This window comes from Papio anubis, chromosome 7 (genome assembly GCF_008728515.1).
Source record: "Papio anubis isolate 15944 chromosome 7, Panubis1.0, whole genome shotgun sequence".
Taxonomy (NCBI): Eukaryota; Metazoa; Chordata; class Mammalia; order Primates; family Cercopithecidae; genus Papio; species Papio anubis.
This window is the reverse complement of record NC_044982.1, coordinates 152,908,895-152,930,753: the sequence shown is the minus strand read 5'-3', so window position 1 is coordinate 152,930,753 and position 21,859 is coordinate 152,908,895. Positions and strand designations below refer to the sequence as shown.

General features: G+C 40.4%; 1 protein-coding gene and 1 non-coding gene across 2 annotated transcripts in view; both read right to left on the bottom strand.

Annotated features, from left to right (window-relative positions):
• Positions 1 to 21,859, bottom strand: part of AVEN (apoptosis and caspase activation inhibitor) — a 185,602-nt gene that overhangs the window by 148,090 nt on the left and 15,653 nt on the right. The window contains exon 2 of the mRNA XM_017960494.3: positions 1,384 to 1,561. Within this exon, the coding sequence (XP_017815983.3) occupies positions 1,384 to 1,561 (178 nt within the window). The remainder of the gene's footprint in view (positions 1 to 1,383; positions 1,562 to 21,859) is intronic.
• On the bottom strand, positions 17,893 to 17,996 carry LOC116275996. Its single transcript, XR_004185460.1, has one exon. It is a non-coding gene; the product is annotated as a U6 spliceosomal RNA (small nuclear RNA).

The following is a 21,859-nucleotide window of genomic DNA, read 5'->3' as shown; positions in this document are numbered from 1 at the left end:
ATGAGTTGAGAAAAATCCACAAACCTAAAGAAGTTATGCTATTTGAATCATCTATGGTAATGACAAACTGAATCCTGTGCTTCTGACTCACAATTTTATGATGTACTTCTTTCCTGCTCAGAAAAGCATCTTCTATTAAGTTAGAAGAGAATGCATCACTTTATGGTTCTTAGTCTCGTGCAGGCATTCAAAAATACAGGTGGATAAAGAAGAAAGGTAGAACTAAACAGCAACATCAAAGTCATGCGGAAGAAAAAATTCAAAACAGTCCCAAAGTATTATTTTTGTTTTACTTCTCTGCTTCTCACATCTGCATCCTCTGTATCTTTTTAACCTGGCAATAATTATTTATTAAGGTAATTTCAGATTCACACATAGTTGTAAAGAAATAATACAGAGAGATCTCTTGTACACATTGCCCAGTTTCCCCCAATAACATTTTGCAAAACCATAATATAATATCACAACCAGGAGAGTGACACTGAAACTGATACAATCTGCCAATCTTATTCAAATTTATTCATACTCATTTGTGCACATGTGTGTATATTAAGTTCTATACAGTTTTATCACCTGTGTAGGTTCGTGTAGCTGCCACCACAGTCAAGATACTGAACAGTATCAGCACCCCAGGGATCTGTCATGCTGCCCCTTTATAACCACATCCGCCTCCCACCCTCCCATCCCCAACACCTGGAAATCACTCGTCTATCTTCCACTTATTCTTTAAATTCTTACGCCACACCTTAGTAGGGACCCTGCAGCCATCTGTACACCCAGCACTCCCCCATTATTCCCTGTTACTGCTCTACAGCATCACATCACTGAAGGTGCAATCGATCTTAGATTACAGCTGATCACGGATAGACTGGGTCTTCACTGTATTGACAGAGAAGACTATCCAAAAGCACAATCAAAAACTTGGTGCTCAGTGCATCTGGCTCCAATAAGTGCATATCCAATACTATGCATATGCCCGGCTACTTAAAAAAAAAGGAAGAAAAAAGAGAACGTATATTCTAGAAACTTTATCATGCTTCCTATAAATATAAGTAATGTTTCCTCCAATATCAAAGAAAACATTTATTTTTCTCAGACTATCAAATTTACAGCGGCATGGCTCAGCTTTTTCCACTTCTAGGAAGGCTTTTATCTATCGCAAAGACTTTAGTCTTTCTACATCAGTACATGGAAACCCTTACTTCCACTTAACATCATTTTTTTCCCTTACAAGCCATTAGCAACACCGTCCTTTACTTGAATTTAAAATCCAAAGAACAAAGGATACATTGCTAGTTATAAAAGTGGGATTTAAAAATATAAATGCAATGTCTGTGCAAGTTTTAGAGCACTAAGCAGTAGGCATGCAACTGGAATTCTTACCTGCAGAGCTGAGGAGGACACTGAAATCTGTTCCCCTCTGGGACTCTCCACTTTCATTATTGACCTCTTTTTCAATATCTTGATATCGATCCCAGTTAGAGACAATCTTTCTTTTAGAATAATTTCCCTGTTCATCATTCTCTTCTCCATAGGTCTCTGCATCGCTGTCGTCTTCAATCTGCAACCATTAGAGATAAATCAATAAGTAGGCAGTGGAAATCCTGACCTTAGTAGACTTCCTGTAAAATAAAACAAAAAAGTACATGGGCATATCAATAAAAAGCAATACACCAAGCTGTCTGAAGATATTAAATAGTAAGAGAATCACACTATACCAGAGTGTTCTTTCAGGGTGAACTTTTCAGTAATCGTTGAAAAGGAAATCTAGCAAGCAGCTGCCTAAACATTTGTGTAGCTGATGTCTAAAACCTATCCCTGTGTATCCTACAGGGAATTCAGTTTCATCCAGTTAAAAGAATCAAGGCTGTAAGTACCTTAAACTCAAAGGACTTAAGGATGGAAATCAATTCTCCCTTTCAATTTATGGATTTTACAAACGCATTCCATAAATATGTTTATAAGATTTAACTTTTTAGAGCCATTAAAGTATGACATGATTTAAAACTATTTAACTTAAACACACACTCGTAGGAAAATACTATTACATATAGTGAGGGACAATGACTTGTGAAATGGTGTATGAATTTACATGGTACCACATTTACACCTATGATTCCATACTCTAGAATAATGAAAACCATTGCGCATCTAAATTTGTTTTAGTACTTCTTATTAACAACTTGAGTTTGGAATAAATACATGTTATAAACAGAACTATCCAGATAGGGGATTAATGAATGTTCTGAGGTTATATATTGACACAAATCTACTTTTAAATATTGAGAGGAGACAAATTACTGACAAAGTCAAGGCCACTTCTTTTGCCCTTGATAGCCTTCTGTGAGCGCCCTCTCAGGTGTCCTCTTAGCACTCTCCAGGCTCAATGTCTCCAACTTGCCTGTGTCATTTTTCAGGTAGTGTCTGTGTGAGCAACTAGTTGTATACATGTGGACACACACACACACACACAATGCTCCTAGTAAAAAGGTTGCACAAAATCTTAATTCAATAGAGAAGAAAGTGCTTGGGTATACAAAAGTTCCCTGTATTACAACTGACTATGTTGTATAGATTTCTACAAGCTTTAAATAGCAACCCTGCTCAGACGCATTCTAGAGAACAGTTTCCAGTGTTGGGCACTGAAAGGTTAAGACAGCATGCAGAAAGATACACAATGTGAACAATTCTAGAAGATAAGGAGCCCAGTTTCTTCAATAAATAAACTGCAGGGGAAAAAAATGGTAGCAGAGGATGGAGACACCTATAAACCAAATAACTTAAGGCATAACCAGCTGTAATGTAGGGAACTTATTTGTACTCATTTGAACAATCTAGAGGAAATAATGACTATGAGACACCTGGGAAAAAGTAAATAATGACTGGATATTTGATTACATTAAGGAAATACCACTAATTTATTGTTTGTTTGTTGTAATACTGGTATTGTATTTTTTTTAGTGTTGTTAACTTTTAGATATAAACACTGAACTCTTTATGGATGAAAAGGTAGGACATGTGAGATTTGCTCCAAAATAGTGGGTGGAGAGGAATGGTGGATAGACATGAAATACACTATACTTAATTGGTAATTGCTGAAGCTGGATGATGGGTACATGGAAAATCATATTATTATTCTATCTACTTTTGCATGTATTTAAATTTTTTCATAATAGAATATTAAATTTTTAAAAGAGAGAGAGATGCACATAGAATCTTGTGTCCCAAACATTACAAAATCCTTATCAAGAAAAAAATGAGTAAAATATATTAAAACAACTCATCTGTATAGGATGGGTTGGACTTAAAAAAAATAGTGTGGACTTAAAAAAAAAACAAGCTTTTATTAACACAGAAACAGGACATATGTATTGGAGAAAATTAGGAGGAAAAGACAAGCAAAACTAAAATAAATAAAAACCCCAGATTCCATCACCCACAGAGTACCACTAACCCCTTAGTACACAAATTTCCAGATCTTTTTCTATGTATATATTTATATATACTTCTTTTTGGTCACCAGATTTTTAAAAAATATTCATCTCTCCATTTAATAAATTTCATTTCATGTAACACCCAGGCTATTTCCAAATTTCCCTAACCCAAAAAATGTCCTATACAGCTGTTTTTTCCCAGACAGTATCCAATCTAGGACCAGGAACTGTATCTAATTGTTTATTCCTTAAGTCTCTTTGAATCTAGCACAGTCCCTATTTTTATGACACTGACTTATTGACAAGGCCAGGCCAGGTCTGGCTGCTTCCTCATGGTATTATTTATAGATTTTTTTTTATCTCCAATATTATCTATAAACTAATCTTAAAAATTTAAGTGCTCAATGGAGCCAAGCTAAATATTTTTGGCTAAAATACATCACAGATGGTGCTTTGAACCCTTTGTTACATCACATAAGATGGCTGAACAAACATAAGCACTATATATAATAACTAAGACGGGTCACAGGGTTTGGATAATGAAGTCTGATCCATTCACCCACTGTACAGATATGTCTTCCCTCCTTCATATAGGAAACTGTGCAGTGTTATTCGATCCACTGTAAATTTCTAGTTCTCCGACCATTCACTTAACAAATTTAACACTAGTCAATAATCCTCACCTGAATCAACTTTCATACACTTTCATGAAATAATAGACTAAGTGGCCTTTCAAGATCACTTGCAGCCCTCAAATATCATCATAAGCCTCCCTGTCAAAACAAAAAGATGGCATTCTACATTATGATCTAGGGACTGCAAAGACTGCCTGAAAACTAGAGCATTCCTGCAAGTTTCTGAGAACCAAAAGATGCTGGCAGATGAAAGGTATACAATAGAATCTGCTATGTAAATAACAAATACCAGGAGCATTCTGCAGAAAATAGCCTTGGCCGGGCGCGGTGGCTCACGCCTGTAATCCCAGCACTTTGGGAGGCTGAGACGGGCGGATCACGAGGTCAGTAGATCAAGACCATCCTGGCTAACACAGTGAAACCCCGCCTCTACCAAAACTACAAAAAATTAGCCGGGTGTGGTGGTGGGTGCCTGTACTACCAGCTACTCGGGAGGCTGAGGCAGGAGAATGACATGAACCTGGGAGGCGGAGCTTGCAGTGAGCTGAGATCATGCCATTGCACTCCAGCCTGGGCGACAGAGCGAGACTCCATCTCAAAAAAAAAAAAATTAAATAAAAAAAAAATAGCCTTGTAACTGATGAGAATTTGCAGGACAGAACTAGACCTGAAAACACCGGCAGGGTTCTGTCTGGGAAAATTCAATATTCTTTTGTTGGCCCATTGGGTGAACAGAGTTGAGAGAGGCTTCTCCAGTTAATGTAAAACCTATAAAACCTCTAAACATAGCTATAACACATGGCAAAAATGTAAACCTGGGCAAAATAAGTACCTTGATCTAAAAGAGGATTATGATCTGAAACACCTAAGGAACTATTAATGCAGTGAAACAAGCACCGAAATGGCAAGTGGGAGACCTAGACCAAATTAATGGTCCTGCCAAATGTTTATAATAGGCTGATCCTTGTGCATATGAATGACTCACCAGTCCCCAAATTAGAAGAACTACTGAACAAGGATCTCATTACCCGGACCCAAATGCAGAGACAAACAGAGCTGTCATTAGCCTTCATTCACAAGAGAGTAGTAAGAAGGAATAATAATAAAAAAGTTTAGAAGACATTTGATGTAACTGAAAGATGTATCGCAAAAACTAGAGATTTTATAGGTTCATTGTGCAAAGATCTGAGACAAAATAAAAATATGCAAAGCCTCAATATGGAGAAAAAGAAGAGAGCAAATAAAATACTGATCAGAAAACGAGGTGAAAACTGTAAAGATAAAGGCATCATTTTCATATAAATATCGTTACAAAATCAGTCTGGTGGTTTTCGCTGTAGTATTTCATACCTGGACAATGGTCACTGGTTGCATTGTTCAGAGATTAACAGGAATCCAATTAGATTAATAAGCTGAAGACCTATTATATAATCAAACCACTGCCGAGCTATTATCTTGTCCAATGACACACACAGACACACAAATCCATTTAAAACAAATTGAGATTCCCAACTAGAAAGAGTAGCTTAATGTTTTGCAGCTTTTCCAATAGGCAAGGGTTGTTTTCACTTCACCTGCTCTGCAGAATGAAAATGAAAAAATGAGATAAAAAAATGAATCAACTTCCTAATAATAAGAATTGTCATGATAACTCTATGTCATTCTCCAAACAGGAGAGCCGACGGCCCCTTACACACACATATGAGCACTGTACAATAGAACATAATTCAGCCAAATTCTCTGCCACTTTCAAACAAGGCATGCTTTCCTTCTAGTGTCCAGTAACATGTTCCTCATTTCCATCTGAGACCTACCCGGAGTCTCCTTTAATGTCCATATTTCTACCAACAGTATCCTCAGGACAACCCAGGCTGCTTCTATCATGCACCTTAAAATTCTTCCAGCTTCTACTCACGACACAATTCCAAAGCCACTTCCACACTTTTAGGTATTTGTTAGAGCAGCACCCCATTTCCCAGTCCCAAGATCTGTATTACTTTCCTACAGCTGTCATAACGAAGTATCACAAATTAGATGGCTTAAAACCACAGAAACGTTTTTCTCTCTCAGTTCTGGAGGCTAGAGGTCTGAAATCTGGGTATTGGTAGAGTTGGCTCTTTCTGGAAGTTCTGAGGGAGAATCTGTTCCATGATGTTCTCCAGCTTCTTAGCGGTTGCTGGCATCCTTAGCATTCCTTCTTTTGCTGTTTTCAAGTGGCATTTTCTCCTCTACGGGTGCGTATCTTCTCCATTCTTATAAGGACATGAGTTATACTGGATTAGGGCCCACCTTAATCCAGTAAGACCTTGTTTTATCTTTGATTACCTCTGCAAAGAACCTATTTCCAAGTAAGATCACACTCACAGATACTGCAGATTAGAATTTAAACATATCAAAATTTTTGGAAGACAAAAATCACCTATCACAGGAAAATAAAATAGTCGAAAATAATGGGTGGGCCTGGCACCATGGCTCACTTCTATAATCCCAGCACTTTAGGAAGCCAAGGCAGAAGGACTGCTTGAGGCCAGGAGTTCGAGACCAGCCTAGGCAACATAGCAAGACCCTATCTCCATGAAAAAGATAAAAATTAGCCAGGTATGGTAGTGTACATCTGTTGTCCCAGCTACTCAGGAGGCTGAGGTGAGAGGATCAGCTGACCCAGGAGTTTGAGGCTGCAGTGAGCTATGATTGCGCCACTGCACTGAAGCCTGGGAGACAGAGCAAGATCCTGTCCCTTAAAAAGAAAAAGTTGATGAAAAATCTTTTTTTTTTTTTTTTGAGAGACACAGTCTTGCTCTGTCCCCCAGGCTGGAGTGCAGTGGCGCAATCTCAGCTCACTGCAACCTCCACCTCCCAGGTTCTCCTGCCTCAGCCTCCCAAGCAGCTGGGACCACAGGCGTGTGCCACCATGCCCAGATAATTTTTTGTATTTTTAGTAGAGACGGGGTTTCACCGTGTTAGCCAGGATGGTCTTGATCTCCTGACCTCGTGATCTGCCCGCCTTGGCCTCCCAAAGTGCTGGGATTACAGGTATGAGCCACCGCACCTAGCCAATGAAAAACCTTTATACATCCAAGAAGCTCAACGAACTTCTAGTATACATGCAAAGAGAGTCACAGATACATAATTAAAATGCTAAAAGCCCAAAACAAGGATTCTGCAGACCCACTCCGTTTTGTTAAAAATAAAATTAAAACACATACACACACTCATGGAGAAAATACTGAAAATCAAGATAAAAGAAAAAAACAACTCATCACAAGGCAACCCAAAGAAAATTAATGGCTAACTTCTCATCAGAATCAACAGAAGCCAGAAGGCAATAATATAACATATTCAAAGTGTTCCTAGGAAGAAAACTGTCAGCCAAGAATCCTACATACGGAAAAGTTATCTTTCAGAAATGAGGATAAAAAAAGACATTCCCAGATAAACAAAAAGTAAGAAAATTTGCGATAACAGGCCCACCTTACAAGATACACTAACATAAAGTTCTTCAAGCTAAAACAAGTGGTCCTAAACAGCAATTCAAATCCACGTGAAAAAAACAAAGAGCACCCGTAATTATGTAACTATAAAATATCACATAAATGCCTATTTCTTCTCCTCTCTTCCCTTTACTGATTTTAAAAGCAATTGTATAAAACAACATGTGTATAACTGTATTGCTGGGCCTATAACATATAGATTTTTTTAAAAACCAATATCCAACTATAGCTGTCTACAGAAAATTCACTTTAGAATTCAAAGATACAAGTAGCAGTAAAAGAAAGAAAAAGGATTTAAAAAATTCTATGCAAATAGTAAAGAGCTAGCATGACTACACAAATATCAGACAAAATAGACTTTAAAACAAAAATCATTATAAAGACCAAGAAGGCTGTTACATAATAATAAAAAGGTCAATTAAAAAGATATAACAATTGGGCTGGGTACAGTGGTTCATGCCTGTAATCCCAATGCTTTAGGAGGCTGAGGTAGGGAGGATCACTTGAGGCCAGAGAGTTTGAGATCAGCCTGGGCAACATAGAGAGCATTGCTACAAAAATAAAAATAAAAAATTAGCTGGGCGTAGTGGCATGAACCTGTAGTCCTAGCACTTGAGCCCAAGAGTTTGAAGTTACAGTGAGCTATGGAGTACAGTACACTGTACTCCAGCCTGGGCAATGGAGTGAAACCCTGTCTCTTAAGAGAAAAAAAAGAAACATAACGATTATGAACATATAAACATATGCTCCTAGGAACAAAGCTCCACAATGTATGAAGCAAAAACTGACAGAATTGAAGGGAGAATAGAAAGTTTAACAATAATAGTTAGAAACTTCATGACCCTACCTTTAACAATGGATTAGACCAACTAGACAAAAGAACTATATGCTTAACAAAAGTAATAAAAAGATTTACTTACTGAAGCGGCCATCCTATTTAACTTACAATCAAGAAACAGTAATTTACATTAATTCATAATCTGCTTCATTTAACTGGCCCACCTATGAACAGTGTATTTGGGCAACCTTATTCATTAAATATCCTCCTACCTTTTCTTACCAAAAATACATACATAAATAAAAGAGGTTGCCAAGAGAATATTTAAAGATTATCTCTATCACCAAGAGCCTTCAGATAAGCCAGTAAAACTTCAGAAGTTATTAACACTAATAACATATAACAACCAGACAACAGAGCTTATTTAAAGCCTTTTACGTATAAGAACCTAGTTTTTGCAGGTCCCTGGTTCTACTTTCTTCTGGAGCAAAAAGGTCTAGAAAAGGCTTTCCTGTTTTGAGGCTAATAAGGAGTTCAAAAACATTCACACGTTTTTCACCCACCTCCTATGTTCCTCACAAAAGGTAAATTATATCATAGAAGGGAACAGGTAGAACAGAAAGAAATGAGAAAGAATACATTTAAGGAAACCCTCCAACAGAAAGTCACCAAAAACTAATTGCAGTGATTAATAACGTCAAATATGCTCAATTAAAATTTTACAATGTGTATAATTGAAAAATAATATTAATTCAGCCTATTTCAAAATGTTTAATGTTATTGAGCTTTAAAATATATCACTGATTAATAGTTAATTGCCAGCTTTTATATTTGTAACCCTATTAAGGTCATTTTTATCTTATATAATCATTTGGCCCATAGGCAATAACTTAACACTGCTTTTTTCACTATTAAAAAACATTATCTTTTTAACAACAGAAAAATTCATAAACCATCATAATTAAAGAATTCAATGACAGTTTTCGATATTTGAAAAGTGTGCTAGGGCCAGGCATTGTGGCTCATCCCTATAATCCCCACACTTCGGGAGGCCTAAGCCGGAGGATTACTTGAGCCCAAGAGCTCAAGGCTGCCATGAGCTGTGATCACGCCACTGCACTCCAGCCTGGGTGACAGAGCAAGACTCTGTCTCAAAAAAACTTTGTTTACTAGCCCTATATGAAAAAGGGAAAAAAGGCAGGGGGAACTACGATAGCAAAAACAGTTCTTTCAAGAAGTGAAATTTCAATAAAAGACTGAATTAAAAAGGATATGGATATACAAAAAAAAGGACGTTTCCATTTGTCTTTGCGTATTAAATAAAATATACATTGTATATTAAATAAGATATACATCATATTTGAAAAAATGAATAAATGCAGTATATGGCATATATATGAATTTCTTGATCCCAGAACAATGCACCTAATAATAAATATTTGGGCTCCAAAACACTGTGGCCATTAAGAATGGGAATAAAATGATACACATGATAGTCAAATTCAACTGTTTCTCTAGCAAGAGAAGTATATAGAGCTGTCCTTCCTTGTGGTCAGTACAAGGAAAAAGCAGAGAGGAAGGGAGGAGAGGCATCCCAGGACCAAGAAAATGGGAACCCAACCCTCAGTGCAGCCGTCCAATGACTCGTCTCATTCCATCTCTCTCGTTCCCCAAGTCCTTATATCTTTCTCACATGTGTCATGTTGCTTCAAAGCTGGCTAAAACTGGAAGGCACAGGAAGGTAATTAGCATCTGCAGGCAGCCCACACCAGGGACAGACTACGAGATTTCTTAAAATCAAGACCTTGTGAGTTCTATGCTTCAGTGACTTAAGGATAATTTGGGAAATTAGACTGGAGTAACTTTTATTGGACTAATTAGTGATTTTAAACTACACTTTGGGGAGGTCCTTTTAGGGAGGACCTAAGAAAGGAAGGGGGAAATGGCAATAGAATCAGTTTCATTTTATCTGCTTTAAAAAATGAGCTGCTTATAAGAATGTGGGACTTCTTCAGCTTTTTAACAAGGTTTGGTAACTACCAAATGAAGCCATTTTGGAAGTCCCAACTCCCAGGTAAAGTCTATGAGCTAGATTACCATCAACAGCTTTTCTAGTAAAGAAAGCATTAAATGGTCCTATACAAAGACAATGTGCTTCTTGGCATGGTTATAATCTTAGAGAAAAGATACGTTTTTGCTTTGCCAATCTATTTAATCCACAGACACACACAATAAGTAGTGACACAACTAGAAGGCCTATCGGTAAAAAATGTCCTTCGTTAAATCATATGATTAAAGCTCATCTTTATAAAAAATGTCTTTATATAAAGACCCTGAGCATTTCTGGGTGGCCTTAGTGTGCAAAATGTATTCACCTCAACCATTGCCACTGACCATTTACTGTTTTTCTGAAGGGGGAAAGGGATGCTTCAGGTACATCTGCCTCTCTGTTCCATTTTTGCTGGGATTTCACTGCATATGCTTAATGCTGCAAATGGCCAGATTTTCTTTTGTCTCTGTCTCAGTTAAATTTTCAACTCTCGTATCTACCAGCGCAAGTCTGGTTTCCTTAGTTACTCAGGTTTTAATGTCATCACATATCACTTTCCAGAAAAATCAGACCATTAAATAGCTGTCTTCTGGCCCACTTGAAGATATTTCCAAACCCTCAAGTCACCAGAGGAAGAGAACTTAATTAACAAGTAAAGCATTGCTGAACTAGAAGGAACCTAGAGAGGTCAAGCCTCTGCCCTCAAGCAAGAACATGCAGAAATCACAGTGCACCAGCCTGTCCTATGGCTAGGTTCTGGGGTTATGTTTACTCTTCACCTGAGTTAACCATTGGTTTTTCCTGTATAAGCACAAATTTCCAATTTCTTAATCATTGTCATGGTCTGTTTTAAATTTCCTAAATTCCCCACCACCTTTTTAATGGTTATAATTAAATGGTTATAATCGAAATAAATGTAGCATACTAAGGACTTGACCAGTGACTCCTCCTCTCTACCACAACTTTTTTTTTTTTTTTTTGAGACAGAGTCTCACTCTGTTGCCCTGGCTAGAGTGCAATGGAGCAATCTCGGCTGACTGCAACCTCCGCCTCCTGAGTTCAAGCGATTCTCATGTCTCAGCCTCCTGAGTAGCTGGGATTACAGGCACCCACCACCACGCCCAGTAATATTTGTATTTTTAGTAGAGGTGGGGTTTTGCCATGTTGGCCAGGCTGGTCTCAAACTCCTGACCTCAAGTGATCCATCTGCCTTGACCTCCCCAAGTGCTAGGATTACAAGTGTGAGCCACTGTGCCTGGCCAACTTTTTTAAATAAAATGAAAATAAAAATAGTATAGTTCCTTCCCAGGACAAACTCATTTCTTTAAGTACGACTCTAAGTGGCTCTTATTTTTACATTTGTCTGTCCTGCAATGTGTCCACAGAGAGCTACTTTTGCTCTTTGCACCACTAACTTGCCGACATTCATTTAACAATGTTTCCTGAGTAGTCACTGAGTCCCAGCACTGGATCAGGCATTGGGAACACAAAGACCAGTAAGCCAAGGGCCCCAGCCTCAAGAACTCACAGTGCTGTGGGAAACATGCAGAAGTAAACATATATAGTGTGATATCAGCTACTATAAAACATTCACAAGATGTTACGGAAGCACAGGAAAACCACCACCAATGGGGGAGAAGGGGGGATGGGGGACATCTTCAGGACCAGGCTTGTGAGCCAGTGGGAAGCAGGAGGATGACATCACGGGCTGAGGGAACAGTATGTACGAGGACCCCGGAGCGACAAACAGTCCTGCTCTAGATGGAGACTCACGGCCTGAGATGCGCCTACTGAAGGAACGGCTGCTATCTTCCGCCTGCTGGCGGAACAGAGTATCCCCTGCCTTGGTATTAGCAAAGAACGTGCTTCTAACCAAGAGCAACAGCTGTTCAAAACAAAACCCAGGGAAATCAACAATGGGAAATTTTGAAAAAAGAAAAACACACTTAGCTGGGCACGGTGGCTCATGCCTGTAATCCCAGCACTCTGGGAGGCCGACACGGGCAGATCACCTGAGATCAGGAGTTTGAGATCAGCCTGGCCAACATGGCGAAACCCCATCTCTACTAAAAGCATGAAAAAGTAGCCGGGCGTGGTGGTTCACACCTGAAATCCCAGCTACTTGGGAGGCTGAGGCAGGAGAATTGCTTGAACCCGGGAGGCAGAGATTACAGTGAATCAAAATCGTGCCGTTGCACTCCAGCTTAAGCAACAAGAGTGAAACTCCGTCTCAAAAAGAAAAAAAAGAAAGAAAAAAAAAAAGAATGCGTTTGAAGATTCTGGGAAGATGGCAGCAGCAGCAGTATGGCTTTCTCAGTTCCCCTGATAAAAAATACACAGAGCAACTAGGATAGCAAAATGAAAAACCCACAGGAAACAGCCACAAAAGCCTAGGTGACAAAGTATTTCCATAAAGTCCCAAATATGAGCAGGTACAAATCACCAACAGTCATAAGACCTGCAAAGCAGGTACCAGTGTCTGTGAGAGGAAGCAGACGGGATCAGTGCAGCATCTGGCAGACCTGGGCATCCCCAAACAACAGGCACTCAACTGGAAAGTTCAGCGGGCCCATCTGGGAACAGCGGCTAAGTCTGTCGGGTCTACTCCAATAGCTGGTGACTTCGAGGAATTTGCAGCTAAGGCTGAAGGAGCTGAGAATGTGGCCTCTTCACCTCTCAAAACTAACTGGCCAAAGCTCTTTTGCCAGACAAAACTCCACTCTGAAGAGAAACTCCTGGAGGCGGAATTCAAATTGAGCAGAAGAGGAAAAATAGAAGATAAAGGGAAAGGAAGGGTCAGATAGAGCAGGTGAGGGGCGCTGGATCTGAGAAGCAGGGACCATCTTTTTAAACACTCCCAGACAACAGAAGCCTTCTGGTACTCTCGAGTCCTGGCGTCTGAAAAGCTGCCCTTAGCAGGTGTCTCCCTTCTAAAAGTTGGGAAAACTGACTTTCCACGAAGACGAGCAACAACAAAGGATCACAGTCAAATCCCACTCAAAGCTGTTAGCGTGCGGAAAAAGATAACAAAGGAGCACCTTTCTAAAAATTCCACAAAATATCCAAAAATGTTTTATTATAATACAATCTCACTGTTTAAGGATAATGGGGGAAATTAACTAAAAATTCCACCCTTGGTCTTTAGGAATAAAGAATAAAAAAGTAACAGTTGTCAACTCTCAATCTTGCTCAGAAAGGGCAATATACGAGGGAAAAAAAGTGGGTAGAGAGACTCTGACAGAGAAAAAGGTAAACCAACCCACAAAGCTAATGCTCAGTGACACGTCTCAAAGGGATCTTCACTCTATCCCTTTCCTTCTCCCGGCCCTTATATCTTTCTCATAGGTGTTATTTTATTTCAGAGATAAAATGATAAAAATGAGCAGCATGAAAGAGTAATTACCATTCGTTAGCAGAATCAAGAATTGGAGACAGTACATTCCTGGCTCCTTAGATGCACTCTAACTTTCCTTCAAACAATACACCCTCAGATCTGAACGGTAACCATCATGTGGACATAAAACTGGAAAGCGGCTGGGCGCGGTGGCTCATGCCTGTAATCCCAGCACTTTGGGATGCCAAGGCAGGCGGATAGCCCGAGGTCGGGAGTTCAAGACCAGCCTGGCCAACATGGAGAAACCCCATCTCTATTAAAAATACAAAATTAGCCGGCCATGGTGGTGCGTGCCTATAATTCTAGCTAGTCGGAACCCAGGAGGCAGAGGTTGCGGTGAGCCGAGATTGTGCCATTGCACTCCAGCCTGGGCAACAAGAGCAAAACTCCATCTCAAAAAACAAAAACAAAACAAACAAAACTGGAAAGCAATTTCTGTCTCCTACGTCCTGCATTAAAATGAAGTACACAGTACTATCAGATCAACAAAACCACAGACTTTAAAAAATCTTATTATGTAGTAAACTTACAATACTAATAGACACCGAGTTAGGCTCGCATCGGTACTGACCTCTCCATCTCACCTGGTCAATTATCTACTTCCTGGTACTTGATACTCTGCATGTGGCCACACGACTCTTCATTCTTACAAATTTCCCCCTTTCCCTTCATGCCACACTTCAGTCAAAAGTATCTCAGCAATATGTATCTCCTGGGCTACAAAATGTAACCCAAATCTTTTTAAAATATTACCAACAGGAATTTTTGATCCAGTCAACAAACTTTTCTCTACTAACTAAACCCAAGTGTCTCTACCTGCTTGTATGCTATGGAGTATGTAATCAGAAACATATTAAATACTCAGAGAATTCCCTTCTCCAGTATGTGGTCCATTTTAAACCAGCGTAACTGTTTTGTCAAAAACAAAAGGTTTGTTTCCTCTTCACATTCAGAGTTCCAGACCACTACCTTCTAAATAACTCGGGTTCACCAAAATATCATTTACCAACCACGTGTGGTGGCGCACACCTGTAATTGCAGCACTTTGGGAGGCCAAGGTGGGTGGATTACTAGAGCCCAGGAATTCAAGATCAGCCCGGGCAACATGGCAAAACCCCATCTCTACAAAAAAGTACCAAAAATTAGCCGGGCGTGGTGGCACATCCCTGTAGTCCAAGGTACTCAGGAGGCTGAGGTGGGAGGATCACCTCAGCCCAAGGTGGTCGAGGCTGTAATGAGCTGTGATTGTGCCACTGCATTCCTGGATGACAGAATGAGACGCTGTCTCAAGGGGAAAAAAAGAAAAAAGAAAAAAAGGTATCATTTGACAAAGCTTCTCACCTACAATGAACCCAACCACCTGTCTCAAATCCACTCACTCTGTTTACCTATTAACAATTCATCCAAAAGCCTAGAACTGAGCTCTCATACAAAATGAAACAAAGCAAAGCAACCACCACACCATTTTAAACAGCATGGAGACCTCATCCTCATTCCAATAAAGTTAAGCAGATTCCCCTAAGAATAACATTTCAAGAGAGAAGATATCAACCACTTAAGATTTTTCAGGTAATGTCCCTATCACCATGTAACTATCAATTCTCGTAAGATGCCAATTAACCGAGATAAGTGATTTCAGTAAGGTTTTTTGTTTTTTGGGGTTTTTTTGAGACAGGGTCTTGCTACTTCATCCAGGCTGGAGTACAGTAGTGCGATCAGCTTATTGCAACCTCCATTTCCCAGTTCAAGCAATTCTCCTGCCTCAGTCTCTCGAGTAGCTGAGACTACAGGTGTATGCTACCACACCCAGCAAATTTTTGTATTCTTAGAAGAGACAGCGTTTCACCATGTTGGCCAGGCAGGTCTCGAACTCCTGACCTCAAGTGATCCACCCACCTCAGCCTCCCAAAGTGCTGGGATTACACGCGTGAGCCACTGCGCCCGGCCAGTAAGCCTAAGGTTCTAAAATGATTAAAAACTCCATTGTCTAGCAACTAAATAATGCACCACATACCATTTTGGTCAACAATGGACCACATTTACAACAGTGGTCCCATAAGGTCATAATGAAGTTGAAAATAATGTCATAGTGCAAGGCATTATTCACATGTTTGTGGCAATACTGGTGTAAACAAACCTACTGCATTACCAGTCATATAAAAGTCTAGCACATACAATTATGTACAGTACATACTTGATAATGATACTAAATGGTTACTGATTTATTTACTATATTGTACTTCTTACCATTATTTTAGAGTATAGTCATTCTACTTACTTTTTAAAAAGCTAATTGTAAGCTTCAAGCAGGTCCTTCAGGAGGTATTCCAAAAGAAGGCATTGTTACATAGGAGATGACAGCTCCAGGCATTTTGCTGGCCCTAATGACCTTCCAGTGGTACAAGATGTAGAGGTGGAAGACAGTGATATTGTGTCCGGAATTTATTAAGCTAAGTGTTATTACAAGAGTCAAAAACGTAAAAATATTTAAAAGTTTATAAAGTAAGAACACTACAATAAACTAGGGCTAATTATTAAAAAAAAATTTATAAGTTTAGTGTAGCCTAAGTATACAGTGTTTATAAAGTCTACAGTAGTGTACAGTAATGTCCTAGGCCTTCATATTCACTCACCACTTACTCACTCACTCACTCACTCAGAGCAACTTTCAGTCCTGCAAGCTCCATTCATGGAAAGCACCCTATACAGGTGTACCATTTCTCATCCTATACACAGTAAGTTTACTGTACCTTTTCTATGTTTAGACACACAATACTCACCATTGTGTTACAACGGTCTACAGTACCCAGTACCGTAACATGCTGCACAGGTTTGTAGCCTAGGACAACAGGTTATACCATACAGCCTGGGTATACACTAGGCTACATCATCTAGGTTTATGTAAGTACCCTCTATGGTATTGCACAATGACAAATCACCTAACGACATATTTCTCAGACTATATCCCCATTAAGCAATACATGACTATTTATTGTAGCAAAACTTAGAAAAATAGAATTGCAAAGTCTTAAGCAGTTCTTTTGTCTGCAATTACACTTTAATGCATACAACAAGTTCAAAAACGTCTTGATTTTTTAAACACCTTTTCCATGCCTCGAAATAGAGGTTTTAAAAGTGTAGTGTTCTTTTCAGCTTTTAGAACTTTCTTACTGATGCCTTTACAAGTTTGCTCCACAACATAAATCCAAGGAGACAAATTAGAAATTTGGTGGAAACAATACTATTTCTCTTAAAGCATGTAGATCATCTGGTTTAAGCCTCTAGGCATCCTTGTTAACTAAAGGGCTACTGCCATCATCTGGCAGAGAACATCCCCTCTTCTCACACCACCTCACAACTCAAATGCATTTCAGTTCTCACTGCTCTTTCATGAGTACTTGCTCTGAGTACTAATGATGGGCAGCTGGAACTTCATAACGCTGTGGATACCTTCATAAAAGCGCCTCATATCACATCATTCAAGCCCCTTGACTAAATTACGACCTTACTCTCCTTGTCATGAAAAGCTGTAAGTTTCACGAATTAGGCCAAATTTCATAAGGCACAAGATATAACCTTCACATAACTTTTTACTTGTTTTTTTAGAAAAGGGCCAAACTCCAGCCCTAACCAGTAAAAGCTATTTGATTTGCCATTTTGTATTAAAAAACAAATGGACCTACCAAAATTCTTTTCCTTTTAAGCACCTACCCTGTGTGGAGACAGTCTATATGCACACACTGACCAAATGGTGAGGAATAATCACTGGCCCAATCATCTGAAAAGTCTTTTTCTGCATATACATTTTACCCGACAGAAAATGATTTCACATATGCTCCTCCAGCTTTCCAGCACCTGAAGCTCCTTTATGATTATTATACTTTAAGTTCCAGGGTACATGTACACAACGTGCAGGTTTGTTACATATGTAAACATGTGCCATGTTGGTGTGCTGCACCCATTAACTTGTCATTTACATTAGGTATATCTCCTAATGCTATCCCTCCCCCAGCCCCCCACCCCATGACAGGCCCCAGTGTGTGATGTTCCCCTTCCCGTGTCCAAGTGCTCTCATTGTTCAATTCCCACCTATGAGTGAGAACATGCGGAAAAAATATGGAACACTTCACGAATTTGCATGTCATCCTTGCGAAGGCGCCATGCTAATCTCTGTATCGTTCCAATTTTATTATACATGCTGCCAAAGTGAGCACTGAAGCTCCTCTTTTGAATTTATTCTCCTCTTCAGTTCTTCCCTGATGACGAGTCTATAAAATGCCTATCTTTTCTCATTTCTGGCCTGGGTGAATTTTTCTATTAAAAAATTGCATCTTTTTCTTTTTCTAGAGATGGAGCCCTGCCTTAGCCTATCAAGTAGCTGAGACTACAGGCACAGACCACCACATTCAGATAAAAAATATTTTCTGTATCTTTTTGTTTCTTTTTTTTTTTTTTTTTGAGACGGAGTTTCGCTCTTGTTGCCCAGGCTGGAGTGCAGTGGCGCCATCTCGGCTCACTGCAACCTCCCCTTCCCAGGTTCAAGCAATTCTCCTGCCTCAGCCTTCGAAATAGCTGGGATTACAGGAATGCATCACCACACCTAGCTAATTTTGTATTTTTAGTAGATACGGGGTTTCTCCGTGTTGGTCAGGCTGGTCTGGAACTCCCAACCTCAGGTGAACCACTGCGCCTGGCTTATTTTCTGTATATTTAAGAGCACTTACACATGGCCGGGTAAGGTGGTTCATGCCTGTAATCCCAGCACTTTGGGAGGCCAAGGCGGGCAGATCATTTGAGGTCAGGTGTTCGAGACCAGCCTGGCCAAAATGGTAAAACCCTGTATCTACTAAAAATACAAAACTTAACTGGACATGGTGGCAGGTGCCTGTAATCCCAGCTACTGGGGAGGCTGAGGCAGGAGAATCACTTGAACCCAGGAGGTGGAGGTTGCAGTGAGCCGAGGTTGCGCCACTGCACTCCAGCCTGGGTGGACAGAGCAAGACTCCATCTCAAAAATAAATATAAAATAAAATAAGAGCACTTCCACATGACAACATTAACATGAAAAAGCAGTGAGCACGCACAGCACTTGTGTAAGCAGCATTCCTAAAGTCCATAGAAAGTAAATGACAACTACTGCAAAATTTGTACTTAAAGAATTCAAGTGCAAATATTTTGTAGATGGAATAAGACAGCATTGTTTGCAATAAAGACAAGTGCATGCATTATACTTAAAACCTACTCCACACAATGCATGACATTTGAAAGGTGTTTGGCTGGCATGCCCTCTAGCTGAACTGCTTTCTGTTGCTCCTCAGCTATCAAATAAATGGCATCATGGCCACATGTCAGCAAAAATTCCTTCCTTCCAATCCCAACAATTTTAACTAGACTGGAGAAACAAGAAAAAACATTTTTCAGAGGCAGAACGATTCACAATTTCCCCCATGACAAGACAGAATACTACTATAATCTGCATCTCCCTTCTGCAGCTCTTTTCAATTGTGACCTTTAGGAAGCTCTCCCAACATTAGGGAGGAAAAAATATTTAATTAAAAGAAAGGGCAGCAAAGGCGCCTGCAGAAGGGAGAAAGGTTTTACCTTGTATTAGAGAAAGGTGGATTTTCTCAAAGCTCCCCATCCATCAGAACAAAATGCAAATCCCAGGATCAGGATTATGCAGCAGGAAGGGTACACAAACTCTGAGGCTGGGCCACAGCCAGACATGCAAAGCCTGAACATCTGCATGCTGGTAAAATTCCCTTGGAGTTAGCAGTGCTAACATTATGGGTGCCTTACACCTTTTGCATAAGTATGAGATTATTTCTCTGCTGCACAGAAATTTAAAGACTCCAAGGATTCTGCCCACTGTGATTCAAAAAGGAAGGCATCCCCCGCCCCCCACTCTCCAGCTTACATTTTCCTGATCTTCTGGCCAGAAGGATGAGATTTCTCTTGGATTTTTGCTACCCCTGTACCACCACTGCAGCTCTTCTGAAAGCTTGCCTTTGGCTCAAAGCCAGATAGAAAAGAGCAATGAGGCCGGGCAGGTGGCTCATGCCAGCACTTCGGGAGGCCAAGGCGGGTGGATCATGAGGTCAGGAGTTCAAGACCAGCCTGGCCAACATGGTGAAACCCTGTCTCTACTAAATATACAAAAATTAGACTGGCGTGGTGGCGTGCGCCTGTAATCCCAGCTTCTCAGGAGGATGAGGCAGAATTGCTTGAATCCAGGAGGAGGTTGCAGTGAACCGAGGTCGCGCCACTGCACTCCAGCCTGGCGACAGAGCGAGACCCAGTCTCAAAAAAAAAAAAAAAAAAAAGGAAAAGAACAATGAGAAACTTACCCCTCTCATCCCCCACTCAGGTTGCTTCTCCAGGCTTCCACTTCACAATCTGCCAGCTTTTCTTTACTTTTCTGAGTCCTCAGGTAATCTGCCCACTGAGTTTGGTTGCCATCAGCAAGAGAAATAGGCTGCAGTGGACTAACCTCATCTTGGCCAAGTCCTCCCTAGTAATCTTAGTAATAGTTGTTGCAGCAGCATCTCTCTTGGCCGCATCACATAATGATAGCCGATACACACCAGAGTTCAGGCCCAGCCCCCCTCTCACCTTCCTCTCGATGATGCTGTCAGGGTAGAGAGAGCCTAGTCATTCATTCTTGTGAAACCTGAGATTTGGTGCACAATTTCTTAACCTCCTCTTAGGTGTCACCATTTATTTCAGACTCTAACAAAAGCTGGAAGAAAACAAAAAAGCTCTCTGACCTCTGGAACACTGTCCTGTTCTTGCCCCTCCTCTGTAAGGCTCTGTCGCTTGCCATCCCTTCAATCACGCCAGGCTTCAAAGGCCAGGTGGGCAGTTAAATATTAAGTGTAAACAGCTGCTTACTGTGTGCTGCTAGCAACTAAAAAGACCTAATCTATACACCTTCAGGCTGTGAAGGGCATCAAAGAAAGAAAACACATGTTAGAAATCCTGACAGATGCCACTTTTTTGGCCAGGGAAATTTAAACTCATTCTGGCTTTTTTTTTTATTGATGGCAAAATAGAGGACTCTAACCAGAGACGAGCCCAGAGAGTGGATTTGATTTCAGATGAAGCTAAACCCCTTTTCCCTTCACTGGTTTTAATTGTAACAGGAAAAGCATAAAACCTGCTACCAGAAAATCAATGTGAATGTTTCCAGAATATTGGAAGTAATCCCTTGCTTAAACACAAAATCCATTATTCCATTACATAGCAAATATCTACGGAGAGCTGACACTAGGCCAGGCATCAGTCAATGTGCATGGAATATAGCAGTGAACGAGACCGAGTCCAAGCAGCCATGAAGTTTGCATTTCACCAGAGGAGTCAAACAACAAAAAATGAATACTTTATAATGCTAGTATAAATACATAAGACACAATAACTTCAGGTAGTGATAAATGGTATCAAAATAAAGTAGGTGTGAGATGAAGAGCGATGGGGGCAACCTCTGCAAGGAAACCTCTGAAGGCCGGGTGCGGTGGCTTACACCTATAATCCCAGCATTTTGAGAGGCCGAGGCGGGCAGATCTCCCGAGCTCAGCAGCCTGGGCAACAAGGCCAAACCCCGTCTCTACAAAAACACAAAACAATTAGCCAGGAGGGCTGGTGCGCACCTGTGGTCCCAGCCGCTCGGGAGGCTGAGGTGGGAGGATCGCTTCAGCCTGGGAGGCAGAGGTTACAGTGAGCTGAGATCACTCCAGGCTGGGTGACAGAGCAAGACCCCCTCTCAAAAAAAAAAAAAAGAAAGAAAGGAAAAGAAAACAGAAAAGAAACCTCTGCCAACTAATATTTCAGCAGAGAACTAGAAGGAATAAGGAAGCAAGCCATGCCAAGATCTAGGGGTAGAAACGCAGAACATTCCGGGCAGCAGGTTCTCAGACCCTCAGGAGGGAACAATCCTGCCGCACTGAAGGGTCAGAAACAAAGCCGGTATTATGGATACACTGCTCTGAAGGAGGAGGAAAGAGAGAAGTCATGAGGTCTAAGAGATAAGCAGGACTCAGATCATGAAGGGCCTTATACGGCCTGGTAAGGAATTTGGGTT